The 27,422-nt window shown below is 38.7% G+C and overlaps 1 protein-coding gene across 1 annotated transcript in view; it reads left to right on the forward strand.

Annotated features, from left to right (window-relative positions):
- The window catches only part of LOC126470187 (maternal effect protein staufen-like), a 202,927-nt gene that overhangs the window by 42,400 nt on the left and 133,105 nt on the right, over positions 1-27,422 (forward strand). The window contains exon 3 of the mRNA XM_050097847.1: positions 15,820-15,974. Within this exon, the coding sequence (XP_049953804.1) occupies positions 15,845-15,974 (130 nt within the window). The 5' untranslated portion in view covers positions 15,820-15,844. The remainder of the gene's footprint in view (positions 1-15,819; positions 15,975-27,422) is intronic.

Consider the following 27,422-nt stretch of genomic DNA (forward strand, 5'->3'; position numbering starts at 1 on the left):
GCATACGTAAAACCTTTTTGTGTGTGTGTGTGTGTGTGTGTGTGTGTGTGTGTGTGTGTGTGTGTGTGTGGGGAGGGCGCTCCAGCTGCCACTTTGTGAGTATCTTTTTTGTGTATTCAACTGAACTATAAGGTAAGGAAGGAGGGGAAAAAAAAGAAAAGCCGCAGAAAGAAAAATTGGCAGTCTTACCATACATCAAACATTTGACAAAATTAGGTTTGTATTTCATAAAAAAGAAATAAAAATTAGTGTTTGGACTGATGATACCATGCAGTCCAGTTGAGGACATTCAGTAAGTCTGACCTGACGCCCCACTACCACCAACCAGGCATGTATAAAATTAGAATGCAACTGTTGCAATGAATTTTACATTGGACAAACTAGCAGAAAAATAAGTACACAATATAAAGAACACTGTAAAACCCACAAAAGCAGCCACATTTGCTACATATTTAAGAGATGAAAAGCATATAGTAGACATAATTGAGAAGAGTGTTACTATTATAGACAAAAAAGTAATTTCTCCACATTATGCTTAAAATCCAAATTTCATTTTGAACAAACTGAAAAGAAAAAATATATATTGAAAATTTTTATTATACGCCATTACAAAGATAGTATTAATCATGAAGGCAGCTTCTTGCCATTTTACTTTGTATATTCTTTGGATGGTTAGCTAATTAACACTCAATGCATCTACCTTTGACGTTTGTTTTTTTGTTAGGAGTTCCGGACGGAAAAGATGGTGGAAGCTATTCTAGGGAACTTAGTCTCAGGCTGGCATGTGTTGTAACAGTGATTCTGGGGGTAATTATCTCCCTGAGGGGTAAAATGTAATTTTCTGAGGTGTAAAACCAAAATGGTTTAACCTTATTTAAGTCATGAAACTAAATTATTTTTAATAGGCCATTACTATTATCACAGTTTCATTAGACTGTAATGTTGATTATGAAGGTTATCAATAAGTAATCTCCCCCCCCCCTCCCTCCCCCACCCCCTCCCCATCGATTACTAGCATTAACAAATGATACAATATGGTGGGGCTATAATTTGTGTAACAAATGTCTGAACACCATGTTTCTCAGATAGAACGTTCCCTACACACATACTTTGTACCATGTATGTATAACAATAAAATTTAGACACACAAATCATATATGCTTAAATATCTTGTGAAAATATCTTCTCCAAGTTGTATGTTGCTCGCGCAATTGATCAGATATTGCTTCAATATTTGATTCACAATAGTAAATGAAGTAATTGATAGCACAATACAACAATAACTTTGTAATAGGTACTACACTGCTGTAGGATCTACACAGTGTAGCATTGCATTCTGTCCCTGTAAACTTGAGTGTACAGTGGCATATAAACATTCCATGTGACTAGTATTTGTCATTATAGTTACTCTTTGACATGAGTGAAATAGATGATGCCATGCCTCTCTTAACAGTTAATCATTCAGCCTTCCACACTTGCAAGCTGTCATGTATAGATGAAATAAATGTTCAACTCTACCAGATACCTCATATTTGGTGAGCCCGACGATAACACAACAACACGAATGCATCGGCTTCAGCGTTGCGCACTGCATCGTAATGTGAATGTTAATTACTTCCACATCTGCTGCACTGCGCTCATTTTCGCCTGAAAGTGGACAATCTGCACAGCTTCAAAGCCAGTTCATCCTTGCACAGATATCAGCAGACAAAACTGAGTATAGCTATGTAGTTGCAGCAGTAACAGAACACTTAGCTGCTGAGGTTCAAGATATCCTTGCTGCACCACCCAATGTCGAACTGTGTGTGTCAATTGAGAGCTTGCTAGTGACGCCCCTATCACAATTGGAAGTGACGTGACTAGAGAAGCTTTTACGGACTGAGGAGCTCGGCGATCGAATCTCGTCACAACTTTTATGCAATTTGCACACATTGGCAAGCAACATAGTGAGCAACGACATGCTCCACAATATTTGGTTGTACCGATTACCCTGTGACACTCAAAAAATTCTGACAGTGTGCTCGGGTGATTTAAAGGCACTTGTGCAAACAGCGGACAGGATTGTTGAGACGTATCCTGCAACAAAGGTGTCAACACTGACCCCACGGCAAGAGAATACATCTGCAGCAACACCAGTATTGCTCTAGTTCCAATTAGCAGAGCTTACCATGCAAATAGCCACATTATAAACAATGCACACACATCATCGACTGTGTCGCCGGTTGTCAAGAAGTTGTAACCGATTGCCATTGGCACAAAATTTCTGTTGGTACCATAAGTAATTCGGCAACAGTACGCGAAAGTGTACGTCACCATGCAAGTGGAAACATGAAGCAGAAAGTGTAGCTGCAACAACTACTCATACCGGTAATGCATGTCAACTTCTTGTAACAGATCGCAACACGAAAGTACAGTACCTAGTGGACACGGACAGAACTATCTGTGTACCATGCCAGAGCTGTGATGATTCGTGTCTGTTTGGCACCAACAACCATATGATTAAAACATACGGTCAGCTCACATTGTTGCTTAATCTTGGACTATGCTGTACATTTGAGTGGCACTTCACAGTAGTGGATATATCGCAGCTTATCCTTTTTTATTCTTTTATTATCTGATACCTGACTTCCGACGCAAGCAGCTCATCAATTCCACTACAAACCTGCATACTCCAGGGAAGATGTGTTGCATCACTATGATGACGGTACGTACGGTAGAAAGAGATGCACTGTATACACGTTTACTACAAGGATTTCCCAAAAATCATGCAGCAGTCGCCTACTCCCTCACTGGTTAAACACACAATGGTACATCACATTTTGACCACGCCAAGCTCGCCATCTCACACTACACCTCGACATTTGATGCCAGAGGAGTTGCGAGGGGTGAAGCAGGAATTCCACAGCATGCTGTCAATGGGCATTTTCAGAGTTTTGAGTAGCAGCTGGGCAGCCCCTGCCCATGTGGTACCAAAGAAGAAGAACGAATGACGTCCATGTGGTGATTACAGACAGCTCAATGTGAGGACCATCCCGGATCAGTACCCAGTGCCACTTCTCTGCCAATGTTCATAGTAAGGCTATATTTTCCACTATTGATCTAGTCTGCAGGCAGCAGACACCTTTCGGTCTATTAGAGTTCACTACGGTGTCTTTTGGTCTGTACAACGCAGCACAGACGTTTCAACGTTTCATGGATGAGATCACTAGGGACTTAGACTTCTGCTATGTTTACATAGATGATATTTTGGTGATGTTTGCAATGGGAAAAAAAAAAAAAAAAATCATCTGGCTCAGGTTCTCAATCCTTTACGCATACAAGGCTTCATAATTAATGCTTCAAAGTGTACTTTTGGAGTGAGAGAAGTGCAGTTTCTGGGCTGTTCAGTAGACGTGCATGGTATTCAATCGCTGCACGATAGTGGAACCCATAAAGAAGTACCCTCACCCATTACAATCAGAGAGCTATGCCGGTTCTTAGGGGTCATAAATTTTTACCAAAGATTTGTATACAATTACGCATGAATTTATTAAGGGCACACCATAGCCGAACGACAAATTGCTTTGGACAAGCAAAGCAGATGATGCATGTCAAGCTTAAAAGCAGCCATTTGCAGAGGTTGCACAGTTAGCACATCCTGTGGACAAACTCCACTTACACTTATGGTTGATGCATTGTCTACAGCCATTGGCACTGTTCTAAAACAGCAGATTAAGCATTGCTGACAGCCCATAGCATTCTTCAGTCCGAAGTTGTCACCTTCACAGCAAACGTTGGGCAACCTATGACCGCGAACCGTAAGCAGCTTACGCCATGGTAAAGAAATTCAGGCACTTGCTAGAGGGTTGACAGTTCACTATTTATACATATCACAAGCTGCTAACTTATACCTTTGCTGTAAAACCAAAGAAAGCATCGCCAAGGCAACGTGCTGCAGTGCCTGAAGCGAATATTGAACTGTATTGTGACCTATCCGGAGTGGAAGTATGTCCATTTGTGCCGCAACATGTTAAAGCACACACAATTACATAAGTATACAATGTGGCACATCCAGGAATATGAGCCACTATTAGATTGCTCAAACAAAGTTTCGCCTGACTTGGAATGCATGCAGACCTCAAAACATTTGTCAAGCTATGCATTGCGTATCGGAGGAACAAGATCACACAGCACGTCAGAGCACTGCTAGGCACATCTCTGCTGCCGTATCAACATTTCGAGCCTCTGCACATCGATATTGTAGGCCCGCGCACAGTCTCAGAAGGCTATAATTATTGTCTTACAGTTGTGAACTGATTTACGTGGCTGCCTGAAGCATTCCCCATGAAAGATATCACAGCCAAAACTGGCGCAGACATTTTTTTGCGGTTGGATTGCCCGAGTTGGCATACCACTATGGATTTCCACATAGCAGGGATTACAGTTCGAAGCCTATCTTTTCAGAGCATTAACTACATTGTTAGGCATAAAGCATATACGCACCACAGCCTATCATCCTGCATCAAATGGTATAGTTGAAGCCTGCATTGCCTATGGAAAGCAGCTCTGAGAAGTCACACGATGCAGAATTGGATGGAGGCACTACCAATTGTATTCCTCGGACTACGGCATTATTCAAAATCAATCTAAAAGCACAGCAACAGAGTTAGTGTACAGGCAGAGGAGAATTCTTGCACAGCATTGCAGACGGTACAGTTGATAGATCAGACTTTGCTGCTAGATAACAAGAGCACATATGCCAACAGCACCCAGAAGTCAGGCTGGGGGACACTTGTTTGTCTTCACAGATCTTGAGAACTGCACGCACGTTTTCTTACACAATGCAGTACCCAAACTGTTGCAGCCATCATATGAGGGACCATATCCGGTGATTAGCAGAGGTGGCCACACATTCCAGGTTAGAGTAAATGGTATGCCTACTACTGTTGCACCAGACCAACTCAAGCCCGTATTTTTCAATGCCTTGGACTTAGCAAGGATTGCAGGAGGCGAACGAGAAGATACGAATGTAGCACCAGAAAACAACCTCATACCCCAGAGCCACCACGAGAGACTACAGATGCCAGGTGCCTTGGAGAAGAAAATGACATTGAAGACTGGTACCTCACATCCTGCTGTAACCACTGGCTCCAATGGCATAATGCCAGGTTTAAAAAAAAGCTGTGGTAACGTGTGCAGGGCTATGTGTGAAGTTTAATATGCGATATTGTTAACACTAGGAGGGCAGTTTACAGTGGTGTATGAACATTCCATGTGACTGGTATTCATCGTTATAATTAGTCTTTGATGTAAGTGAGACAGACTATTCCATGCCTCTCTCAACAGTTAACTGTTCAGCCTTCCACATTTGCAAGCTATCCTGTGTAGATGTGTTTTATTTGGAAGTAAATGTTCAATTCTACCAGATACCACAACAATATTATTATTATTATTATTATTATTATTATTATTATTATTGTTGTTGTCATTATTATTATTAGTAGCAGTGGTCAGACACAAGGCATTGGCATTAATTATTAATTACGATGGTGCGAGTCGGCGTATGATAAGGCGTGGCTGGGGGGGGGGGTGTACTAACTGACATCAGATTACACTGAGGCATAATGGTCACAGAAAGGTTGGGAACCAATGTATTACGATATTCTTCTAGAGTACCGTAGTGTAGAAATCGTATTGCAGTGCTTCTTTTCTGTTTTCTCCATTTTCTGGCTTGGGGGGGGGTGTACTAACTGACATCAGATTACACTGAGGCATAATGGTCACAGAAAGGTTGGGAACCAATGTATTACAATATTCTTCTAGAGTACCGTAGTGTAGAAATCGTATTGCAGTGCTTCTTTTCTGTTTTCTCCATTTTCTATGGGCACTAAGTGGAAACATAAAAATTGTAGTCTTCGTTTTTTTGGTATCTTTGTTAAGCTGAAAAGTAGGTAATGGTTTAAATATAACACAGACAGTATTCTCAAGCACGTGTAATATGTGCCATGACTGTACTTGTAGTCTGGGCAATAAGATATACACACTTTTCCATTATTACATATATAATGTTCATCAACAGCACCAATACAGATACAGAAACTGAAATTCTGACAAACAGTAGTCCTGTGATGCGATTACATCCACCAAAACCATTCATGGTGAGTGTAGAAAACATGAGTCTGGAAACTGTGGAAGCAACAAATCAATCCAAATAAATTACAATCCAGTAAATATGCAGTTAGCAGTATTTATGTCTGTGATTAGTAGTAATGCCTTAGTTATTTATAATATGTGTGAAATTGGTGCCAGTTAAGAACAAAATCTCCAATTGGTATTGAAAATGTTCTATGATTACTTTATCCCAGAAATGAACATAACATTTCAGATGTAAATATTCAGCTCCTTACTACAAAGACAGGGTGAAATGTTGAAACATTTGATGAATTATACACTACCGCTATTGATAAAAGTAAATCTTGTTAATACGGAAACTTATTGAGTACAATTTTACAAGACAAAATAGTCATAGGTATTCGCAGTGAAGAAATTAGAAAAACGATGTTGACCCTGACAGATCTCACTCTGGATAATTTAAATTGTATTTGTAAAACATGTGAATTAGCATCAAAGCAGATGACTATTATTAGCTCAGAAACGAAACATTAGATGTAATAACAAATGCCAAGTCCAGAAATGGCTGGAAACGATGTGCTAATGTAAAAGTAAAAATAATAAAAGACTGTACAAGGTCGCCACATTAAGAAATGTTTAGGGTTTGATAGCAAATGTCAGAATTGTCGCCAAATGGTCACTAGAGCAAACAAGTGTAAAAGTAAAGTAAAAACGGTTAATAATGTGGCCATAGGCGAAAGCCAATCTTCCAGTGAAATAATTATAATTTTGACAAGAACTGGTGTAAAATTGTAATTTGTTTAAAATTAAAGTAAGAGTAAAAGCCAAACACAACACAGGTGCTCTATTTATTGTCATAACCAGAAAAATTAGCAAACAAAGTGTGTGCCTTATTATCAGATTCAGAGACAAAAAAGCATCTTACATGTAATAAAAGTAAGGTAGATGTTGTGGGAGAACCCACTCTCTTCTGTACCATCGGAAACAGGTTAGCAGATGTGAACTTTGTAGTGGTGGAGCCTGATTTTTCATGTATTCTTAGGACAATAAACATGTTCGAAACTGAATCTGATAAAAAGAATGAGCAGGCAAAAGTAAATGTGCCAGCAGCCTACATTCCTGATGAGAAAATTTTATCAGGCTTGGGATGTGTTAAAGATTTTGTTTATGACACAGTCCTCAATGAAGGTCCTGACTTAAAGATTCACTATTCGAGGAGGATCCCACATAAATTGAGAAACCAAATATGAGATTTAACTAACGTTTGAAATGGGACTAATCAAGCTTGTAGAACAAGATGCACGTGCAGTTTCACCTACATTGAGGTGCCAGAAGTTAAGAGGTAATGGTATGAACATTTACAGATGGCTATAGTGTCACGTATGCAAGGTATAAAATGGCATTGACGGAATTTTCATTTGCACTCAGATGATTTATATGAATAGGTTTCCAACATGATTGTGGCCTTATGTCAGGGTTTAACAGATTCTGAAGGCAGAATGGTAGTTGGAGCTAGACACATGGGACAGTCCTATTTGGAAATAATTAGAGAATTTGAGAATCCAAGCCCACAGTGTCAAGGGTGTGCCAAGAATACCAAATTTTAGGCATTAGCTCTCACCACATACAATCCCAGTGGCCAACATCCTTCACTCAGTGTCCTAGAGCAACGGTGTTGGTGCAGATTTGTCAGTGCTACACTGTATGAAATAACAGCATAAATCAATGTGGGACATGCGACAAATGTATCTGTTAGGACAGCGTAGCAAAATTTGTTATTAATGGACTATGGCAGCAGATGACTGACATGAGAGCCTTTGCTAAAAGCTTAACCTTGTCTGCAGGGCCTCTCCTGGGTCTGGGACCATATTTGTCAGACCCCAAATGACTGGAGAACTGTGGCTTGGTAGGAGAAGTAATGATTTGATTTGGTAAGAGCTGATGACGAGGTTTGAGTGTGGTGCAGACTCCTGAAGCTATGGACCTAAGATGTCAACAAGGAACTGTGCAAGCTGGTAACCATGTGGAATGTATTTACATGGAATGAACTGGGTCCACTGGTTAAAGTGAAACTATCATTGACTGGAAATGATTGCTAGATTACTTGGAGACCACTTGCAGCCATTCATGGACTTCATGTTTCCAAACAACGATGAGATTTTTAGGGGGCTATAATTGTTTGCCGTTTTTTTGAAGGACATTCTAGACAATTCAAGCGAATGGTTTGGCCATCCAGTTCATCAGACATGAATCACACTGAACATTTATGGGACATAATTGAGATGTCAGTTCATGCACAAAGTTCTGCATCGGCAACACATTTGCAATTATGGATGTCTATAAAGGCAGCATGCTTCAATATTTCTGTGTGGGGCTTCTGACACCTTATTGATCCTGTGCCATGTTGGGTTGCTGCACTACACCAAGCAAAAGGAGGTCCGACACAGTAGGATGTATCCTATGACTTCCATCACCTCAGTGTACAGGGTGTCTACAGGTCATGAAAGTCATGAAAAAGGAATGAAAATGAACAGGTGGTCATGAAAGTAATGAAAAGGTAATGAAATTGAGTGGGTGGTCATGACTTGTTTTATGTGTCAGTCAGGTGTGGTTCTAGAAGGGAATAGCAGGTTAGCTACCCCAAAAGTGTTGTACTCGGCAGTTCATTTTTATTCCTGTCCTCTTTCTCATCTGTTGAAATCTCTTTAATCCATGCCTTTTTGAGAAGGACATTCCCTTAAAGGTTTTTGATAATTATTGTAAAACTACTGTAATTTTAATCTCATATTAAGGGTGCTAAGGATGATCAGAGTTAAATTTATTTCTCACTAGCCAAAACGTTTCCCACACTATATTAGTGCTACTTCTAGACTATAACCTGGCATCTGTTGAGGGGTAGAGTGGATAGACTGCATGGTGTTTGCTGTGGGAAGAGGTGTAGTGTGTGGGGGAGGGGGAGACAGACTCTATCTCCATGTGTTGTAAGTATGTAGTACAGGCGACACAGACTTGTGCTTTGAGCTTCCAAGAAAGCAGCAATGTGCACAATGGATGTAATCATCAATTAAATACTTCGTGATATCGAAATTGACATGTTAAATAATGAAAAACAATAATGGCACAACAGAACACAAATAGTGACAGCACATTCAGTGACAGAGCAGATAATAGTGCAGTAAACACTGGTTCATAGTATGCTGCACAGCTGGCAATGAACATTAGCAGATGAGTACGGCTGCTAGCAAGAACTACACAGAAAAGGATATACATTTTTTCGGACATGAGTGCACAGGTTTTTGCAAAGTCTGTATCTAAAAATTGCTGAGAAGAGTCCTTTGAAATTAAAGACAGTCAAAGATGGCTCATGTTTATCACCTAAGAAATTCTCAAGTGATAATTGCATTGGAAGAATTTGTGTCAAAACGTGACTCCATCAGTAGCTGATGTAGTGAAGAGAGAATACTTTGAATTTTGTGAATATTCGGAAAAACAACTGAAGCAATTCAATCCTAAGAAGGACAAGCTTCATCATTTTCTGATGAATTTACTGCAAAGTGTGAAGCATGACTGAATCAAATTTCTGTTAACAAAGAAGTTTTAGCCAAAAACTTAAAAGGCGGTACAGTTATTGCAGAAAGAAATGTTCGCAATACAATCATTAGGTGATTTATTTAATAGTGAGAAACAACTAAATGTGGCCCTTACTAGCTGTGAAGAATGCTCCATCAAAAAGAGTAGAAACCTTAAAAAGAAGAAATCTGGCAAAAATAAAGTGGCCAGTCGTAAAAGAACAGTTCAAAAAATAAGTGCTCAAAAATAAAAAAAATGAATGATTGTAGGAAAAGCAAAAGAAGCCCCTGACGTTTCAGATGTTGAAATTTTAAGTTTAGTTAAGAAACTTTGACTCTAAATCTTTCACAGTGAAGTTTAACGTTTGACATAGTTGATGTGATGATAAATAAATCTGAATTAATAGTTGTAACTCATCCAATGTGAGATTTTAATGTTTTTATAGCATTTGATGAATAGTATGCCAGAAGTCATACATAATTACATTATTCATGCTGATATACATTTTAAGTTGCACAAGAATTATTACATTCTGCATTCATTCCAAGCAGCTTTCAGGTTCATAAAAAACTGTTTTTGTCTTTGTACCATGCATTTTTTCGAGAGATTGTGAATGTAACTAAAGAGGTAATAAAAAGGTCATGAATCTGATCCTCTGAAAATCTGTAGACACCCTAGTGTATGATAGTCTTACAAAAAAAGGGAAACTTCATATTTGCTTGGATCGAAGTGAAAGTAATAAAAATATTCTTTGACACCTGTATCCAATGGAGACATTGAAGGAAGTTAGTACAGTGGTGAGGTAAACAAAATATTTCACTTTTTAAAGTGTGCAAAAGAACTTTGGCCAATCAGTTACAGACAGAACTTATTTAATGTTTTGCACGTCATGGGGCAGATTCATTTGCACAAGATTACTGTTTGGCTTAATATTACCATTTGGTTTAGTCTCAGCCCCAGAAATTTTTCAGCAAATCATACCTAAAATCCTAAATGGAATCAAAGAATGTGGAATGTTTTTGTCAATGAAATTTTGTTTTGTGCAAATACAATTAAAGAACTTGGTGAAGCAATGGAGCGAGTTCTACAGAGATAAGAAAAATGCAGGCATTAAACTGAATAAAAACAAATGTGAATTTGGTGTGACGGAAATTAAATTCTTAGGACATATTTTAGCAGAGGATGGACGTCATCCTGATAAAGAAGTGCCATTAAGGAACTTCAAACTCCTCAAAATAAGAAAAGCGGCTCCAACATCTTTTAGGGATATATACCAAATCTTTCTGAACTGACAGACCCATTGCGCCAGCACCTAAGGGAAGAAGCTGAATGGAAATGAGATTTGACACAGGAGCAAGCACTTAACAATATAGAAGAATGTCTCACAACCCTCCAGTACTTTGTTATTATGACACAAGTGAAGATGTGAAATTGTCAGTTGACACCAGCTAGAAAGCTATAGGAGCTGTCCTATTGCAAGGTGAACAACAAGTTGCATATGCTGCAAAGTCAATATCACCACCGCAACAGTTATATCCACAAATAGATAGTGAGGGGGTGACAGTTAAATTCACAGTCAAAAACTTCCATGCATATATTTATGGCAAAAAATTGATTATTGAAGCTGATCATAAACAACTGGGGACTTTTTTTTTTAATCATTGTAAGGTTCACCTGCAGTGCATAATTTTTGAAGATTTTCCCTATGCTATTAAAGTAATTTATTCTGAAGAATCAGATATGCCAATGTTCTAAGTAGAGACTGCAAAGAACAAGAAGATAAAGCAGAATTGGAAGGACTAGAAATACTGACAGTTTTATCTGTCAGTGAAGAGTTTCTGATTTACCTGAAAGAAACTTCATTTAAAGATAAACAATTACGATTACTTCTACCATATGTAATGCAAGGATTTCCAGATACAATTAAGGGAGTGTCCCAAGAATGTCTTTTTCATTATAGACAATACCGCTGTGCTGAAGGAATTGTCATCAAAGGACAAAAGGTAATTATATCAGTACAATTAATTGATAGGAAACTTATATCAGTTCATGGACACCACCTTGTCATAGAAAGTTGTTGCAAAAAAGCTAAAGAATTTGTGTGGTGGAAAACATGACACAAGACATCAGGAATTACATTTCAATATTTAATGTTTGCTAACGGTGTTCAAGAAATGAGATACATTAATCCATTATAGTGAAAACAATGCCAAACTATCCAGGATAAGTAATTGCTGCAGATACGTTTGTTTATTTCTTGAAAACAAGAATATTTACTGACAGTGGACGGTTGCTTTTATTTTATTTCATTTCATTTATTTATTTATTTTTTTTTTTTAATTTTATGAGATTCCAAGCAGTACCAGAGAAGTAGTTTTGGTTACAGTGTTCAGTGGATAAAACAAACACCTGTTTAGCACTCCTCATTTATTGAAACACACCACAGAATAAAGAGTTTGGGTCACCTGATCAACGAGAATTCTCGAGGAAAACAAGAACCCTGCTACCCATGTGCTAGAAGCTTTCAGTCCACAAGTAATAAAGCCACAAGAAGTTAGTCAAAATTGAAAAAAAAAATTAGATACCAGCCAGGTGACAATGTTAATATTCAGTTCGGTCATATGAACTGAAAAGGAGAAGAATTTCTCAGATTATCTGAGACCAGTTGTGGTAAAATATATGATGGAAAGCTGCACAGACATAATACTCAGCATGTTTGACTGGCAGATGCGTTCATCAAACCAGAATTTGTTGTCATCCCTGAAGAGGTCCAGTGGAGTGGAAGCAGCTTGCAACTGAGAGGTGAGCTTATGCAAAACAAGAGAGTGTCAAGTTATATGTGAGGAAACCTGGGAATTCCAGAACTGTTTCATGATCTAAGTATGACAGAGTTATTAAAAAGCCAAATGCTTTTTTATTATTTTTTCATACAAAAGTAATGGGTAGCAGTTAAAATGCTTTGTTTTTTCAGAAAAGGGAAATGTAATATATAATATGTACCATGATTGAACTTATGTTCTGGCCAGTAAGGTTATAAGCACTTTGCCGTTGTTATGTATTCCATGAACCAATAAACTAGTTCATACTTCTGTATGTAGCATTGGCTCTTTGCATGTTCTTAGAATAAAACCACAAGAATCAGCCAGTTTGCCCCCTACTTTGCCTGCCAGTTTAGTAACAGTTCAGATTCACCATCTGAAATGTCTCATGATGAATCAGACAAAGAGCCACTAAGAAGAGAGAGAGTGAGTTCGAAGCATTTAAACGTTAATGATATATAACAAGAGCCATTGGAAAGAGCAACTGAAGATGACATTACTGAAGTGCAGTCTTTTAAAGAACAGAATTTTAAAAGGCATGAGAGAAGCACATCTCCAAGAAGCAACATCAGAAATAAAAATTAAAACATTCAAAACTTCCAAAGCCAGACAGCAGTTTCATCAGAATGTAGCATGTTCCAGGAGTATGCATAAAAGATCCATGTCGAGACATCTGGCAAAAGGATTCTTATAGAAAGTGTACACATGCAGAAAGGAAGGGATTTTATCACAATAGTGTGGACAAATTATTCAGAAAGATGAATAGTGGCATAGAATATGGGGTCGAAGATAAAATATAATGGAAACTGATTAATAACTGCTGCTTGAATAATCAAAAAAATTGGAAGGTACACACATCCTGAGTGAACTGGTAATAATATCAACAGACCTTTAAAGTCATTACATTTTTAGATTATTGTTAATCATTTAAATGTACATACTTCTTTTTTCTGTTACCGTTATTGTGCATAGAGCTTGATATGACAATATCGGTTCCGGATCAGCCCTACTCTGCTCACACAAATTCTTCTTGTCTGCTTCGATCCTCTTGATGCAGGATTTTTGGCGTGGGTGAAATGATGAACAGATATGATGATAATAATATGCTTCTTTACAAAGACTAGCACACAAGGAAATTCAAACATAAACTTCACTGTTGTCTTCTACTTGCTGTGAAGAAGAGAACAGGTCTGAGTTTGTAAGGAAATGTTTCTGAAAACACTTGGAATACATAAAACTTTTGTGGATATAATAATGGAAAAAAGAACACCCGAAAACCCGAGTGAAGAAGTTCTGCTGATGTTGAATCCTACAGTTGCCCCTCTGGAGCAAAAACAGTGATCTTTAGTCCTTGTTAAAGTGCTCAAGTCAATGCTTTCCACACTGGGATTAAGATATTGGCCATTTTACAAAAATGTATCAATCAAGGAGGTCCAGAAGGATGTGAGACATCTGAATGTCCTCTGACAATAACATTTATTTTCAAACATTTCGGTATGTTTTAAGATGTATTGAACATTTAACATTGTAGTGTATGAGTAGAACAGTTCTCACATGTTTCAACATTGCTATGCATTTCCTTGGAAATAAATATGTTTAGTTTGGAAATTACAAGTAGGTAACACACCATCTGGACCACTGCAACAACTAGATATCTCTGTTTTTAGTAAAAAGAAATCAGTTTTTAAAGGTAAATCGGAACAAACCAAAAACTGTGGATGTTTCCAAACTAAATAAATACATCACATAAGAATTATTTCAAATACTTAATGTACCGGTACAGTGAAGGTTTATTATTCTGAGAGATTTTCAAATGCATATCTTTCAGTAACTGCTATTTTAAGTTTCCTGGATGTATTAAGGTGACAGTATGCTGTCATGAGCTAATTTCTCGTAGAACTAAACAAGAAAAATTATCCTGTTCATATTTTCTGTGAGCATACCAATGCCTGGTATTGTGTAGTTAGTGAAAGTTCTACAAGGGTCACTGAAGTGGTATGTTGTTAACAGCCTTCCCCTTCTGTGAATGAAGTCTACTTATGATATGGAAAATAATAGAATAGGCAAATAATGTAATTTTTTAATCGTAGGAAAAGTCATTTTCTGTCATTCCCAACACAAAAGTAGAGAGCAACGGCCCTAGATTATATACAATGCTGTATGATAAATTGCTAGATATTATTGTTGATACAGTTTGAGATGGTTGGCATACTTTCATTCAAAACTTTTCTAAAGTGCATTCTTCTGGAGCGATGCTGATCAAGTCAAAAAGTTTTTTTTTTCCCACAAAAGTGTGCAAGAAGGACATTATGTAATGGTGATAACTGAAATTTTCCAGAAGGTGCTCTGTTAACCTTGATCTAAATATGCCAACACATGCACTCTGTAATGGTATTTGTCGTTGATAATAAGAATGAATGTAGGATGAGTTGTGACAGTTATCACAACAGTACCAGAAGTAAATATAATTTCTATATAAAAATAGTGTCTCCATGTAGGATTCAGAAATTAAGTGTCATGTTCTGATGAGCAAGTTGTCGGCAGACATCAAACAGTAAATTGAAAAGCCCCTGATTTTCAAAATAAAGAAAGTACTCTCCCCCATGTACAACAGATGTAAGTTCTGGTGACACTAATGTCTATATTAAACAGATAATCTGTCATCATCCTGAAGGTTAATTTGAACACCACAGTATTTTACTAGGCACTGCTCACTTCGAAGTGAATCTGCCTCTGCTTCCCTCTGAACATTGAGTAGTTACCCAGTCACTTATAAAGGGACCTATAGTCTAACATGAACTCTAAACCATGATACAGCTCAACATTTTCAACATGTATAAATATTGCCAAAATTGAAAGAAGTGATAAGTGCCAGTTGATAAACCTAGGACTAAGGTTTGAACCCAGACCATATCACTGCTGAGTCACTAAATGTTATATGAAAACAGCAGCTAAATAATGTAAGAAGAAAAGCACTTTTTTCCCCAGAGTACCTGATTTTCTCCTGATATATAGGAATCTAGAAGTAATTCTCACAATAATCCATATGATTAGTTAACACAGGTTATAACTAGGTTTTTAGTCTCTGTTACAGATGTTTCCTTCAGTAGTTGCTCTGTCAGTCAGTGTATATTTGTCATGTTCTACTTTCTGCAAGGCTATTCTTCATGATGGTATTTGTGCCACACAATATCTGAATGACTGAGGAGGACTAACACTCTTCTCCATTCTCTTCTCCTACTATAACAATAAATTCATTGACTGTATGTAAGCATAATTACACTCATGTTGGTAATGAAGTGTTTGTTTTATTTTGCAGATTGTACGTAACACGGTTCAACATTATGGGGAGTGTACTTTTCATCGTTGCCTTAGTCATAGGCATCCACGTGAAATGTTGTTCATTTCATGATATTTCACATTTATCAGTAGATGATGTCACCTCAATGTTTGGAGATAATGAATGCATTGAAGGTATGAAGTCGTTTTCTTTAAATTTAAGATATTTGCTTGTCTTTAATTGCTTCTATAGTCTATGAATGGATTTCCACATTATTTATATTCATATTATTGTTGCTATAGCAGCAAGAAAATTAAAATATTAACTGTGAATATTGACTTCTGAGTTATGTGATGAATAATTTCTGTTTAATGTGATAAAAATTGCTTTGCTAAAATGTGATTCATCTGGCGGATAACGTACTGTATTTGGACCAGATTATTGAGTCTTGACATATCGTGTTTTGATGATACATGATTCAAGAAGAATCAGCAAATTATTTTTAAGCTCTAAATTTCTTAATTCCTAGGTTTCAGTGTAGTAAATAATCTAAACAAAGAGGTACAAATCCTAAGTCTTAAAAACAATTTTCTTATGTCATGGGCAATAAATATTGTAGCAATTTACTTATTGCAGGAATCCTGTATCATTGTAACCAAGCAGATGCTGATCTCATTACCCCTTGTTATTTTATCAATTTTTACATATATATATGCTTGATATTTAATTAGTGGCTTTTTCATATTTGTTTCCACATTATATCCAGGGTGTTCATAATTCAAGATCCAGTTTCAGAATGATGGAGAAAGAGAAACACTGCTCAGAATGACATTAAATTTGAACAACATATTATTGATACAGGGGGAAACATCATGGAACAAAAATTTTATCAGTAGATGGTGCTGTATGTGTCTAATCATAAATTGGGTTGGCTACAAGTGACAGTGAATCCCTATATGACAGCTATGGTTTGAATTACACATCACACCACCCGTACTGTTCAATGTGCATGACTGCTCAAGTTTGGCAGTTAACAGTTGTGGCACTGTTACCTAGGTAAGCCCATCTACGATGACAAGGTTGTACCACATTGCATGGAAAAAATCAATTGTAATTATTCTGAGACAAAAAAAAAAAAAAAAGAAAAACTGACCCAGGGCCAGAAACTCATAAAAAGCAAAATGACATTAGTTTCTAATTGTCGTGAGACTGGCACAAGACATGTTCAATATGCTGTCCACCATTTTCTGTCACAAGTTGAAATTGAGAAACAGCATGTTTCACAACAGATTGTAGTGTCTCAGGGATTACGTTCAGAATGCAATGTGGAATGTGTGCTTTCAGTTCAGCTACGTTTGTAATTGTAGCACTGAACACATCTTTCAGATAACCAGAAGTCACACAGATTAAGATCAGCTGATCTGGATGGCACGCTCATAGCGAAATGACGTCTGATAATTCTATCATTTCTGAAATACCTCTGCAGCAGCCACTTCACTGGCTGTACAATGTGTGGGTAGTGCATCTTGTGTAAAAATGACAGTACCCACACATCCATGCTGTAGAAGGACTGGAATGACATTGGTGCACAAAAGACTCTCCTAGCATTTACCAGTGACAGGACCCGTAGGATTCACCTCCTAAAAAATATACCGCCCAACATTAAACGATGTCTTCAACTTGCACCATACAGCCTCCTTTGCAGAATGAAGTGGTACTGGTTGATATGCGTGCAGATTTTCAGTTGCTCATTTTCTGCATATTGTTATGTTCTTTTAGATGGAAGTGATCTTCGCCTGTACACAGAATGTTCTACTGGCATTCATGCTAGCAATAAATTGCAGAGTTAATGTTTGTCTTGCTGGCAGGTCAGCAGGAAGCAACTCCTGAACATGGTGGTCTTGTTTGGACAGCAACGCGAATGTTTTGTAGGATTTTATGCACCATGTGTGCAGGCATGCTGTACACTCATGCAATTCCCCATGCACTGCACATTTGCACTCCACCACTCAACCCCTCCAGAAATGATGTGGTCACATCTTCAACAGACATCGGATCAACTGCTTTCATCCCTCTGCCACATGGCACTTAGAAAGAATATGTCTTTTTCAAAATTTGTAATCATTTTCTCCCGACTCTTAGCAGACATTGTGCCAATGCTTTTGTTTCATGCCCTTGAGTGTCTGGGACCTCTACAGGGCTACTGGTGTGCAGTCACTATTCTGTAAAAGAACTTTATCAGCAGCACGCAATCCTTCATGGAGATTGTCATATTGGGCATCTTGGATGCAAACTGAAGAACGGTGTTGGTGTGCCACACGTCTGTTGGTGTGCATGTTCTGATGCTTACAGCACCATCTATCGGCCAAATTTTCAAGATTTTCATTTTTTATGTATATCCCCATGTGTCAATAATGTGCTGTTCAAATTTGACATCATTATGAGCAGTGGCTCTATTTTGTAGAATTTGGAAACTAGAACTTTGGTTATGGCCAAACCTGTACTAAAAATCATAAGTGTAGTTTTGATGAAAAGTTAAATCTAATTTTATTGCCTTCAATAGTCCAGACAGGTAACTGAATGGCAAAATTAGATTTTCTTAAAAACAACGAAAAAATATATGCCACATTCATGGAATAAAAAACAGAAACTACGTTAATATGGCAGGTGTAATTCTTAATGAAATCTTTACTGATATAAAAGTGTATTTTATCCATTTATTTAATGTATATACGGCCTGCAGATCTGAATATGTGAGGGAGTCATTTGGGTGTGAATGGATCAATACACAAAGGGCAAAAAACAGGTAATTAATTTTATAAACAATGTTCTGTTGAACATTATTTTTCCTTTACTGGCACCACTTCAAGTACATACTGACACAAAAGTTATACAAGCAGTGTGTGTGCATGCATGCATGCACGCGCACTCCACTGCTCAACCACTCCTGAAATGATATGGTCCCATCTTCGACAGACATCGGATAAACTGTTTTCATACCTCTGCCACATGGCACACAGAAAGTGCTTCGCACTCCACTGCTCAACCATTCCTGAAATGATGTGGTCACATCCTCGACAGACATCGGATAAACTGTTTTCATACCTCTGCCACATGGCACGCAGAAAGTGCTTGCGTGTGTGCACATGGTTTTATCTAAGCTGGCTATGTACGACACTCATTGTCTGGAAAGAAATACTGTGGCGGTAAGTACCATCTAGCTCCTTTAAGGGTGGGGGTGAAAAGGGTTGGTAATGTGTGACGTCTGTGCTTTCCTGCTTGTGTGGTGTGCGGGTAGTATCAAAATGTGTTTCAGGGGCTATACATTCTGATTGTCTTTCTTGGGCTATGCATGCAGACAGTCATGGCTGAGCAGAGGTAGGGGGGAGAAGGAGATGGACAGAGAGAGGAGTAAGGGAGGAGATGGACAAAGAGAGGAGGAAAGGATAATGCTGACAGAAAGAGAGGGAAGAGAGAAGATAGACAGGGAGATGGGGGAGGGCAAGGTATACCAGGGGGTGGGGGGTGGGGGGTGGGGGGTGGGGGGAAGGAATGAGACAGACAGAGAGGGAGGAAGGGATGAGGGGCGGGAAAAAGAGACGTGTGCAATTTATGTGAAATATGTGTATGTGGGCAAAGCCATGGGTAAAAAGCTAGCATACAAAAATGAATGTGTATGTGTGTGTTCCATATCTCTTCCTAAACCACTGGACGAATTTCAGCTGGACTTGGCACACGTAGCACATAGTGTTTGGAAAAAAGTACTGTGGGGGTAAGAACCACTTCCTGTTCAGGTGTAGATGTAAACAGAGTGCACAGGAGATTGGGGGGGGGGGGGGGTCAGATGGACAGAGGGAGGGGGGTTGATGGGGAGAAGGGGGGGAGGGAGTGGGTCGGAGGGAGGGGGGAGATGGACAGATGGAGGAAGGGGTGTTGATGAAGAGAAGGACAAAGACAGAGGAAGGGGCAGAGGAGGTGGAGAGAGGGTAGGGGTGGAGGGAATGTATGAAGTATATGGGATACAAGTGCACAGAGACAAAGCTGCAGGTAAAAAGCTAGTGTTATATAAAATAAAGAACCCCCAGGAAGTGTATAGATCTTTTGTAAGCACATGGTTAGCAAACTTGGAGTCACAGTCTTTGGAGTGCTATATCCTTACCTGTGCTGCAAGTCTAATATCTGTCTGTCCTATATACTGTCCTAAAAACTAAGATGGTGGTATCTGGGTAAGGACAAAGTGATCATGAAATTCCTGAGTTGTGGGTCACTCATTGTCATCAGTCCTCTAGTATGGTAAATTCTAGATATGCTCTGGTGTACATCATATTGTGCAGCAGTGGAACACTGTGTTTTGAAGATCATGTGGTCTTCGCTTACCTACCTGCACTGCAAGGATAGTACAGACCTCCAGGGGGAGACAAAATTTTAAATATAGGGAAAGAACCGCATTCTCAATGTGTGCTGCACCCAAGTTGGATGGATGCCTATTGAGGTCAATCAATCGTTAGTGGGTAATTTTCGGGGAACCTGCTACACCTCAGTTTTACGAGGCTTTCCCAGGCAAATGGGTCACTACATAGGTTGACTACATAGATCACTAGCTATTTGTAGTGACACTTATGGACTCTCACAATCCTAAAAGAATGTGTCTCAATGGTATGGGTATGCTGTTAATATATCATCAATACTAAGAGGTCTTGACAGAATATTTCCCTTGGAAAATCTAATTCTGATCATTGTGGCAAACACAACAGTGTCACTGTGCCTTTGTTGTGATTGAGAGATGAGGAGTCCATAAGAGAAAGAATTCCCCTTCCACATCAACAAATTTTGGAAAGTGCTGCGAGAAATATGCAATGTGCCACACAACTTTGCAATAGAAAAGTCTTGACTGAGACTGATGTATCTCACCCAGTGATATCACTTCTGTGCTCTAAAAAGTTTTGGTCAGGCATCTGCAGCATTAGAAGAATGCAATGTTCCAGTAAGGATGACTTGAGTTGTAGAGATATCAAGGACATGGACTGCAAAAATAGAGAGAAATTGTAGGCATAATAGAACTCAGAGGTATGATGAAGAGAGAGAATGATGAGCTGCCAAGTTTCATCCTAACATTAAAATCACCAATCCGTACAAAACGTATCAAGACTGGATTGATCTGACTGATGGTAAGACCTTTTGTATCCAATTTGATATGGTGTTATAATAAATAGGCATGATCACACATCTGTAGGGTACAATGGCAGTGCAAATGCAGGAAAGATACTGATGGGGATCATTGTTTTCAGTGTCAGTCTTCAATGAGAGAGAGAGAGAGAGAGAGAGAGAGAGAGAGAGAGAGAGAGAGAACATGTAGCCCTGCAAGTTTCTGTTTATTCAGCATCTGTTGATGTCAAATTGAGAAAAACTGTAGTAAAGTCAGTATTTTCATGCAGGCAGAGGCACTAGATACTGACACAAACACATGTTCTTATATACACACAAAAAATGTCCATGATTGATAATAAACCTGCAGCTGCTTCTTAACCACTTGCAGGAGAGGTTGCTAACAAAGTACTGAAACAACACTATCAAAAAACTTGGTGCATAAAGTTGTTCAGCAGACAAAAAAAGGCTAAAACCAGAGCAACCTGATTTTGAAACTATCAGATAGGGAGTAGGTCACTATTAACGAACAATGATTATTCTGAAAAGGATCTGGTTATGCAGAGGAAATCACAATTCGTAGTCCTCTACGCCATGTCCAACAAACGCTACCAAGAAAAGACACTGAGCAAGGGAAAACTCCTGGTTAATGACTCCTATACTTCAGTGGGATGGGGTCAGTTGAAGAACACATGTGGAGGAAGTAATGCTCATAACACAGGATAAACCTTTGTGTCTATGTGTACGAGAGACTTATTTCAAGCCTTCAGGCAACCTTTTGTTTAAAGGCAACACCATACTCAGGAAGCTTGATACAGATGGTGACAGGCCTAAGAGAGAAATGGTAGGACATGATCTGTAGGACATGATCATGATGCATATGTTATATATAGCTGTTATTGTCACTGCCAACATTCAAGTAGTAACTGTACCAGTTTACACACTATTAAGAATAACTGTGTGCACTACACCATCATCCACCTTGTGAACTTATGGATAATGTAGTTTTTGAGGACCTCATTGATGAACTTTCTTGGCCTTTTCATCTCCTTTGAGATTTCATTGTGCATCACATGGGGTGAGATTGCACATAAGCTTAACCCAAGGTTTGAGTAGGGAAGAGACTTCTCTTGGGCCGCTATCTTGACATCATCTCAAATATTTCAGACCCCTCTCCCCTGGATTATCAGAGAATGATTTAAACAATAAGGAAAGGCAGACAACACTGCAAAAATTCTATCACAATCCATCTGCTGACAATCTTTCAACCTTTCACATTGCTCAGGCAAAAGCTTTACACATTATCAGATAAAGTGAAAGGCACTCACTGCAAGAATTCAGTCTATTTGTGAACTGTTTCACACCATGAGCAATGATTTGGGGATTGATAAGAAGTATCAATGGAAATGGTAATGCATACACTATAATGCATGCAGGACAATGATTCTCTGCTAACCACACCAGAAACTGTAGTCCAGATATAAAACAAACAGTATCCAAAGCCAATCAAGATCCCACACACCATCAAAGATAAGAATTACCTGAAAGGATATTATTGCAGTTTAGGTCCAGTAACAAGAAAGAGCAAAAAACTGTTCCTTTTGTATATAGAGGAATTGGAGCAGATGCTACTGCTCCTTTTGTATAGAGGAGTTAGAGCAGATGCTATCTGTGGCTTGGTACGTAACACCAGGCCCAAAAAGTACTGTGGTCACACTACGAGAGGTCTGCTGTCAGAGGGGTGAGGCGTATATAAAGAGGGAATTGCCCTTTGTGCATGTGTAGCGTGAATGGTATAGTTGCAGTGGCAAACTTCCACCATTTCATAGTTTGTGTAGTAAGTGGGCCAATGTTGGTAGTTCAGTCTGTAGCGTTTACACCAGTGGATATGCTGACAAATCTGCTACACCTTCTGGCATAGGGATAGTAAATGTACATGTTGTAACATTTGAATACTGATTTGAAGTTCTACCTTGTCATGCTTTTTGACAGAATCTAGTCTGAGAGACAGTACCTAATTCTTAGAGGGAAAAAATCATGATCCTCCTCCCGAAACATGGAAAGGAACACAACAATACAAGTCATTATCACACTGTAGCTCTCACAAGCTATACTCATCTAGGAAAGACATTGGAACAAATGATCAACAGCTGCTTATTACAGACTCTCGAAGCCCGAAAAGTTTCTTCTATGTTCATTATAATTTCTGTAGGTACCATTCTTTACACTTGAATGTTCAATACTCCTGGAATGAGTTATGAAAGAGGCATTTTGTGTGGGCAGCAAATTATGGGACTTTTTTTAAATATTCAAATTTCATATTACACCACATGGAAATAAAGTACTGTCCATCTGGAGTATGAATGTGACACCTGGGACTGTCTTCCCATTGGTTTGTGATCCTTTATTTCAGGATGTTATTTTAGGTTCAGATTTAGCAACACACACTGACTAACTCACCTTGGTGAGTGATGCCCTTTGTGTAATAGCTATTAACACTGTGTTATCCAGGTAGAAGCCTGTCCAGCACTCTCTTTTGATTGACAGTTTTTCAATCTTTTGCTGGTCTTGGTAATTTTCACATCTGTCAACACCTGCTTTCTTTGGGATTGGAATTACTATATTCTTCTTGAAGTCTGAGGGAATTTCTTCTGTCTCATACATCTTGCTCACCAGATGGTAGAGTTTTGTTAGGCCTGGCTCTCCCAAGGCTGTCAGTAGTTCTAATGGAATGTTGTCTACTCCCGGGGTCTTGTTTCGACTTAGGTCTTTCAGTGCTCCGTCGAACTCTTCAAGCAGTATCATATCTTCCATTTCATCTTCATCTACCTCCTCTTCCATTTCCATAATATTATCCTCAAGAACATCGCCCCTGTATAGACCCTCTATATACCCCTTCCACCTTTCTGCTTCTCTTCTTGGGTTTCCATCTGAGCTCTTTTCTCCAAAGGTCTCTTTAATTTTCCAGGAAAGTAGGGCAGAGAGTGAGTTACTGTGAACAATTAAGTGAGAGTCTTGTTTTCACTGGAATTGTCAGCAAACCAACAGTGACAACAGTAGTTCAAGTATACACGCCGATGTTGCAAGCCGAAATGAAGATATAGAGGAAGTATATGTGTGGGTAATTCAGTATGTAAATGCAGATGAAAATCTAACAGTCATGGAGGATTGCTATGCAGTTGTAGGGAAGGAGTAGAAGAAAGGGTTAGTGGAGAAAATGGTTTACTGGAGAATTTGGCTTGGTACTAGGAATAAGAGAGGAGAAAGACAAATTGAGTTCTGCATTAATTTCAGCTAGTAATAGCAAATACTCTGTTCAAGAACCACAAGAGTAGGTGGTATGTTTGGAAAAGGCCAGGAGATACAGGAAGATTTCAGTTGCATTATGTCATGATCAGACAGATATTCCGAAATCAGATGCTGGATTGTAAGGCATACCCAGGAGCAGATATAGACTCAGATCACAATTTATTAGTGATGAAAAGTAGGCTGAAGTTCAAGAGATTAGTCAAGAAAAATCAGTGCGCAAAGAAGTAGGATACAGAAGTACTAAGGAACTAGGATGGCGAAGAAACAATAGGTAATACAAGAAATGTTTCTTTTGATTGATGAAAGAAGGGAGTACAAAAATGTTGAGGGAATTCAGAAATAGAGAAAATACAGGTCACTTAAAAACAAATTAAACAGAAGGTGCAGGGGAGCTAAGGTGAAATGGGTGCAGGAAAAATGTGAGGAAATTGGAAAGAAATGATTGTCAGAAGGACTGACGCAGTATACAGAAAAGTCAAAACAACCTTCAGTGAAATTAAAAGCAATGGTGGTAACATTAAGAATGCAATGGGAATTCCACTCTTAAATACAGAGGAGAGAGCGGAGAGGTGAAAAGTGTAGACTGAAGGCCTCTGTGAGGGGGAGGACTTCTCTGATGATGCAATAGAACAAGAAACAAGAGTCGATATAGTAGAGACAGGGGAACTGGTATTAGAATCAGAATTTAAAAGAGATGTGGAGGGCTTAGGATTGAATAAGGCAGAAGAGATAGACAACATTCCATCAGAATTTCCAAAATCGTGGGGAAATGGCAACAAAATGACTATTCATGTAGCTGTGTGAAATTATGAATCTGGTAATAATCATTGGAATTTTGGAAACATATCATCCACACAATTCCAAAGATTGCAAGAGCTGACAAGTGGGAGAATTATCACACAATGTGCTTAACAGCTCATGCATCCAAGTTGCTGATAAGGATAATACAGAAGAATTGGAAAGAAAATTTGGGATGTGCTGGATGACTATCAGTTTGGCTTTAGGTAAGGCACCAGAGAGGCAATTCTGATATTGTGGTGGATAATGGAAGCAAGTGTAAAGAAAAATCAAGACACATGCATAGGATTTCTTGACTTGGAGAAAGCGTTCAACAATGCAAATTGCTGAAAGATGTTCAAAATTCTGAGAAAAATAGGGGTAAGCTATAGGGAGTGATGAGTAATGCACAACATATGTAAGAACCAAGAGGGAGTGATAAGAGTGAGAAACAAAGAACGATGTGCTCAGATTAAAAAGGGTGTAAGACTGGGATGTAGTCTTTTGTCTACTGTTCGATCTATACTCTGAAGAAGCAATGAAGGAAATCAAAGAAAGGTTCAAAAATGGATTAAAATTTAAGGTGTAAGGCTATCAATGATGAGGTTCGGTGATGACGTTGCTATCCTGAACAAAAGTGAAGAAGAACTGCAGAATCTGCTGAGTGGAAAGAACAGTCTATCAGCATATGGATCAGGAATAAATCAAAGAAAGTTGAATGTAATGACAAGTAGCAAAAATGAGAACAGTGAGAAACTTTGCATCAGGATTGGTGATCACGAAGTAGATGAAGTTAAGGAATTCTGCTATCTAGGTAGCAAAATAACCCACAATGATCAGAGCAAGGTGCAGATTAGCACTAGTAGAAAGGGCATTGTTGGAAAAGAGAAATCTAGTATCAAATATAGGTTTTAATTTGAGGAAGAAATTTCTGAGAATGTATGATTGGAGCACAAATTGTATGGTAGTAAAACTTGGACCACGGGAAAACCAGAAAAGAAGAAAATTGAAGCATTGGAGATATGGTGTTTCAGAAGAATGTTGAAAAGTACTTAGACTGGTGAGGTAAGGAGTGAGGAGGTTCTCTGGAGAATCAGCAAGGAAAGGGATATATGGAAAAGTGACAAGAAGAAGGGACAAGACGGTAGGACATATGTTAAAAAATCATGGAATAACTTCCATGGTAATAGAGGGAGCTACAGAGGGTAAAAATAGTGGAAGACAGAGATTGGAATACACCCAGCAAATAATTGAAGATGTAGGAACCGCCTGGTGACACAACGAAATCGCACGGTTGACTTTGGTGTTTATTCTGCGGAGAATGTTATTTATGGTGTGTTTATTCTTTAGTTTTGTTCTAGAGCTATGCCATCTTTTTTTATATATCTTGGCTGTGGTATTGTTCCTGTGTTCAACAACATGCAAAAATAAAGTTATATTCTTGAACGCATTACTCTCTTTCAAAAATAATTACTAATTAGCCTCAGTGGCTTTAGTGGTGACCCCAAACACCGAAGATAAAGAAAATTACGATGTACAAACAAGAGAATTCAGCGACTTCAGAAAGTTCATGGAGGAATGAAGAGATGCAGCTCGTGAACCTTCAAGGATGGATACATGAATGACTTGAAGCACTGAAGTTAGCATTAGAGATACCTATTACTCCAACGTCAAATACGCTTGCGGCCATACAAACCAACAGCCCAACGGAAAACATACAGCATGTAAAAATTCGAACACCACAGTTCCTACTTGACAAACTGCAGCTATGGTTTGCAGTGATTGAGCTCACATTTGCCCAAAGCAAGATCCATGATGAGCAGATGAAGTTTGCGATAATGGTGAATGCGCTGGATGCTAGAGCAGCAACTGCAGGAGAAGATGTAATACTCCGACCTCCAGCAGAACGACCGTACGCGGTGTTGAAAAAGGTATTACTCACCAGAATGTGTAAACCATTAAATCAAAGTATATGGCAAGTGCTTAAAGAAGAAGCCTTAGGTGACAGGACACCATCGGAATTTTGGAAGCATTTGCGCAGTATTGTCAAAGCAGAAGAATTAACAGATGCGACGCTCAAACACATCTGGCTAGATTAATTATCAAGCATGGTAAAAGCCGCACTAGTAACTCGTGAAAAAGACAACATGCAGAACCTCTTGGAGATAGCAGACAAAATCCATGCGACCATAGGCAATCCACAGATGGCTTGCATGACAATCTTTAACGGGGAAGAAGCGTCAGAAGTGATAGCAGCAATACAGAAGACTCAGCATACGGACATCAACAAACAAATACAAGAACTAACACTGCAGATGACATTATTGCACCAACAGGTACCATTGACGCTTTGTGGATAGAGCAACAAAATGTTCGCTGCTATGTGTGTACCCAAACATGAGCGGCGGCCA

The sequence above is a fragment of the Schistocerca serialis genome, chromosome 1 (assembly GCF_023864345.2).
Source record: "Schistocerca serialis cubense isolate TAMUIC-IGC-003099 chromosome 1, iqSchSeri2.2, whole genome shotgun sequence".
Taxonomy (NCBI): Eukaryota; Metazoa; Arthropoda; class Insecta; order Orthoptera; family Acrididae; genus Schistocerca; species Schistocerca serialis.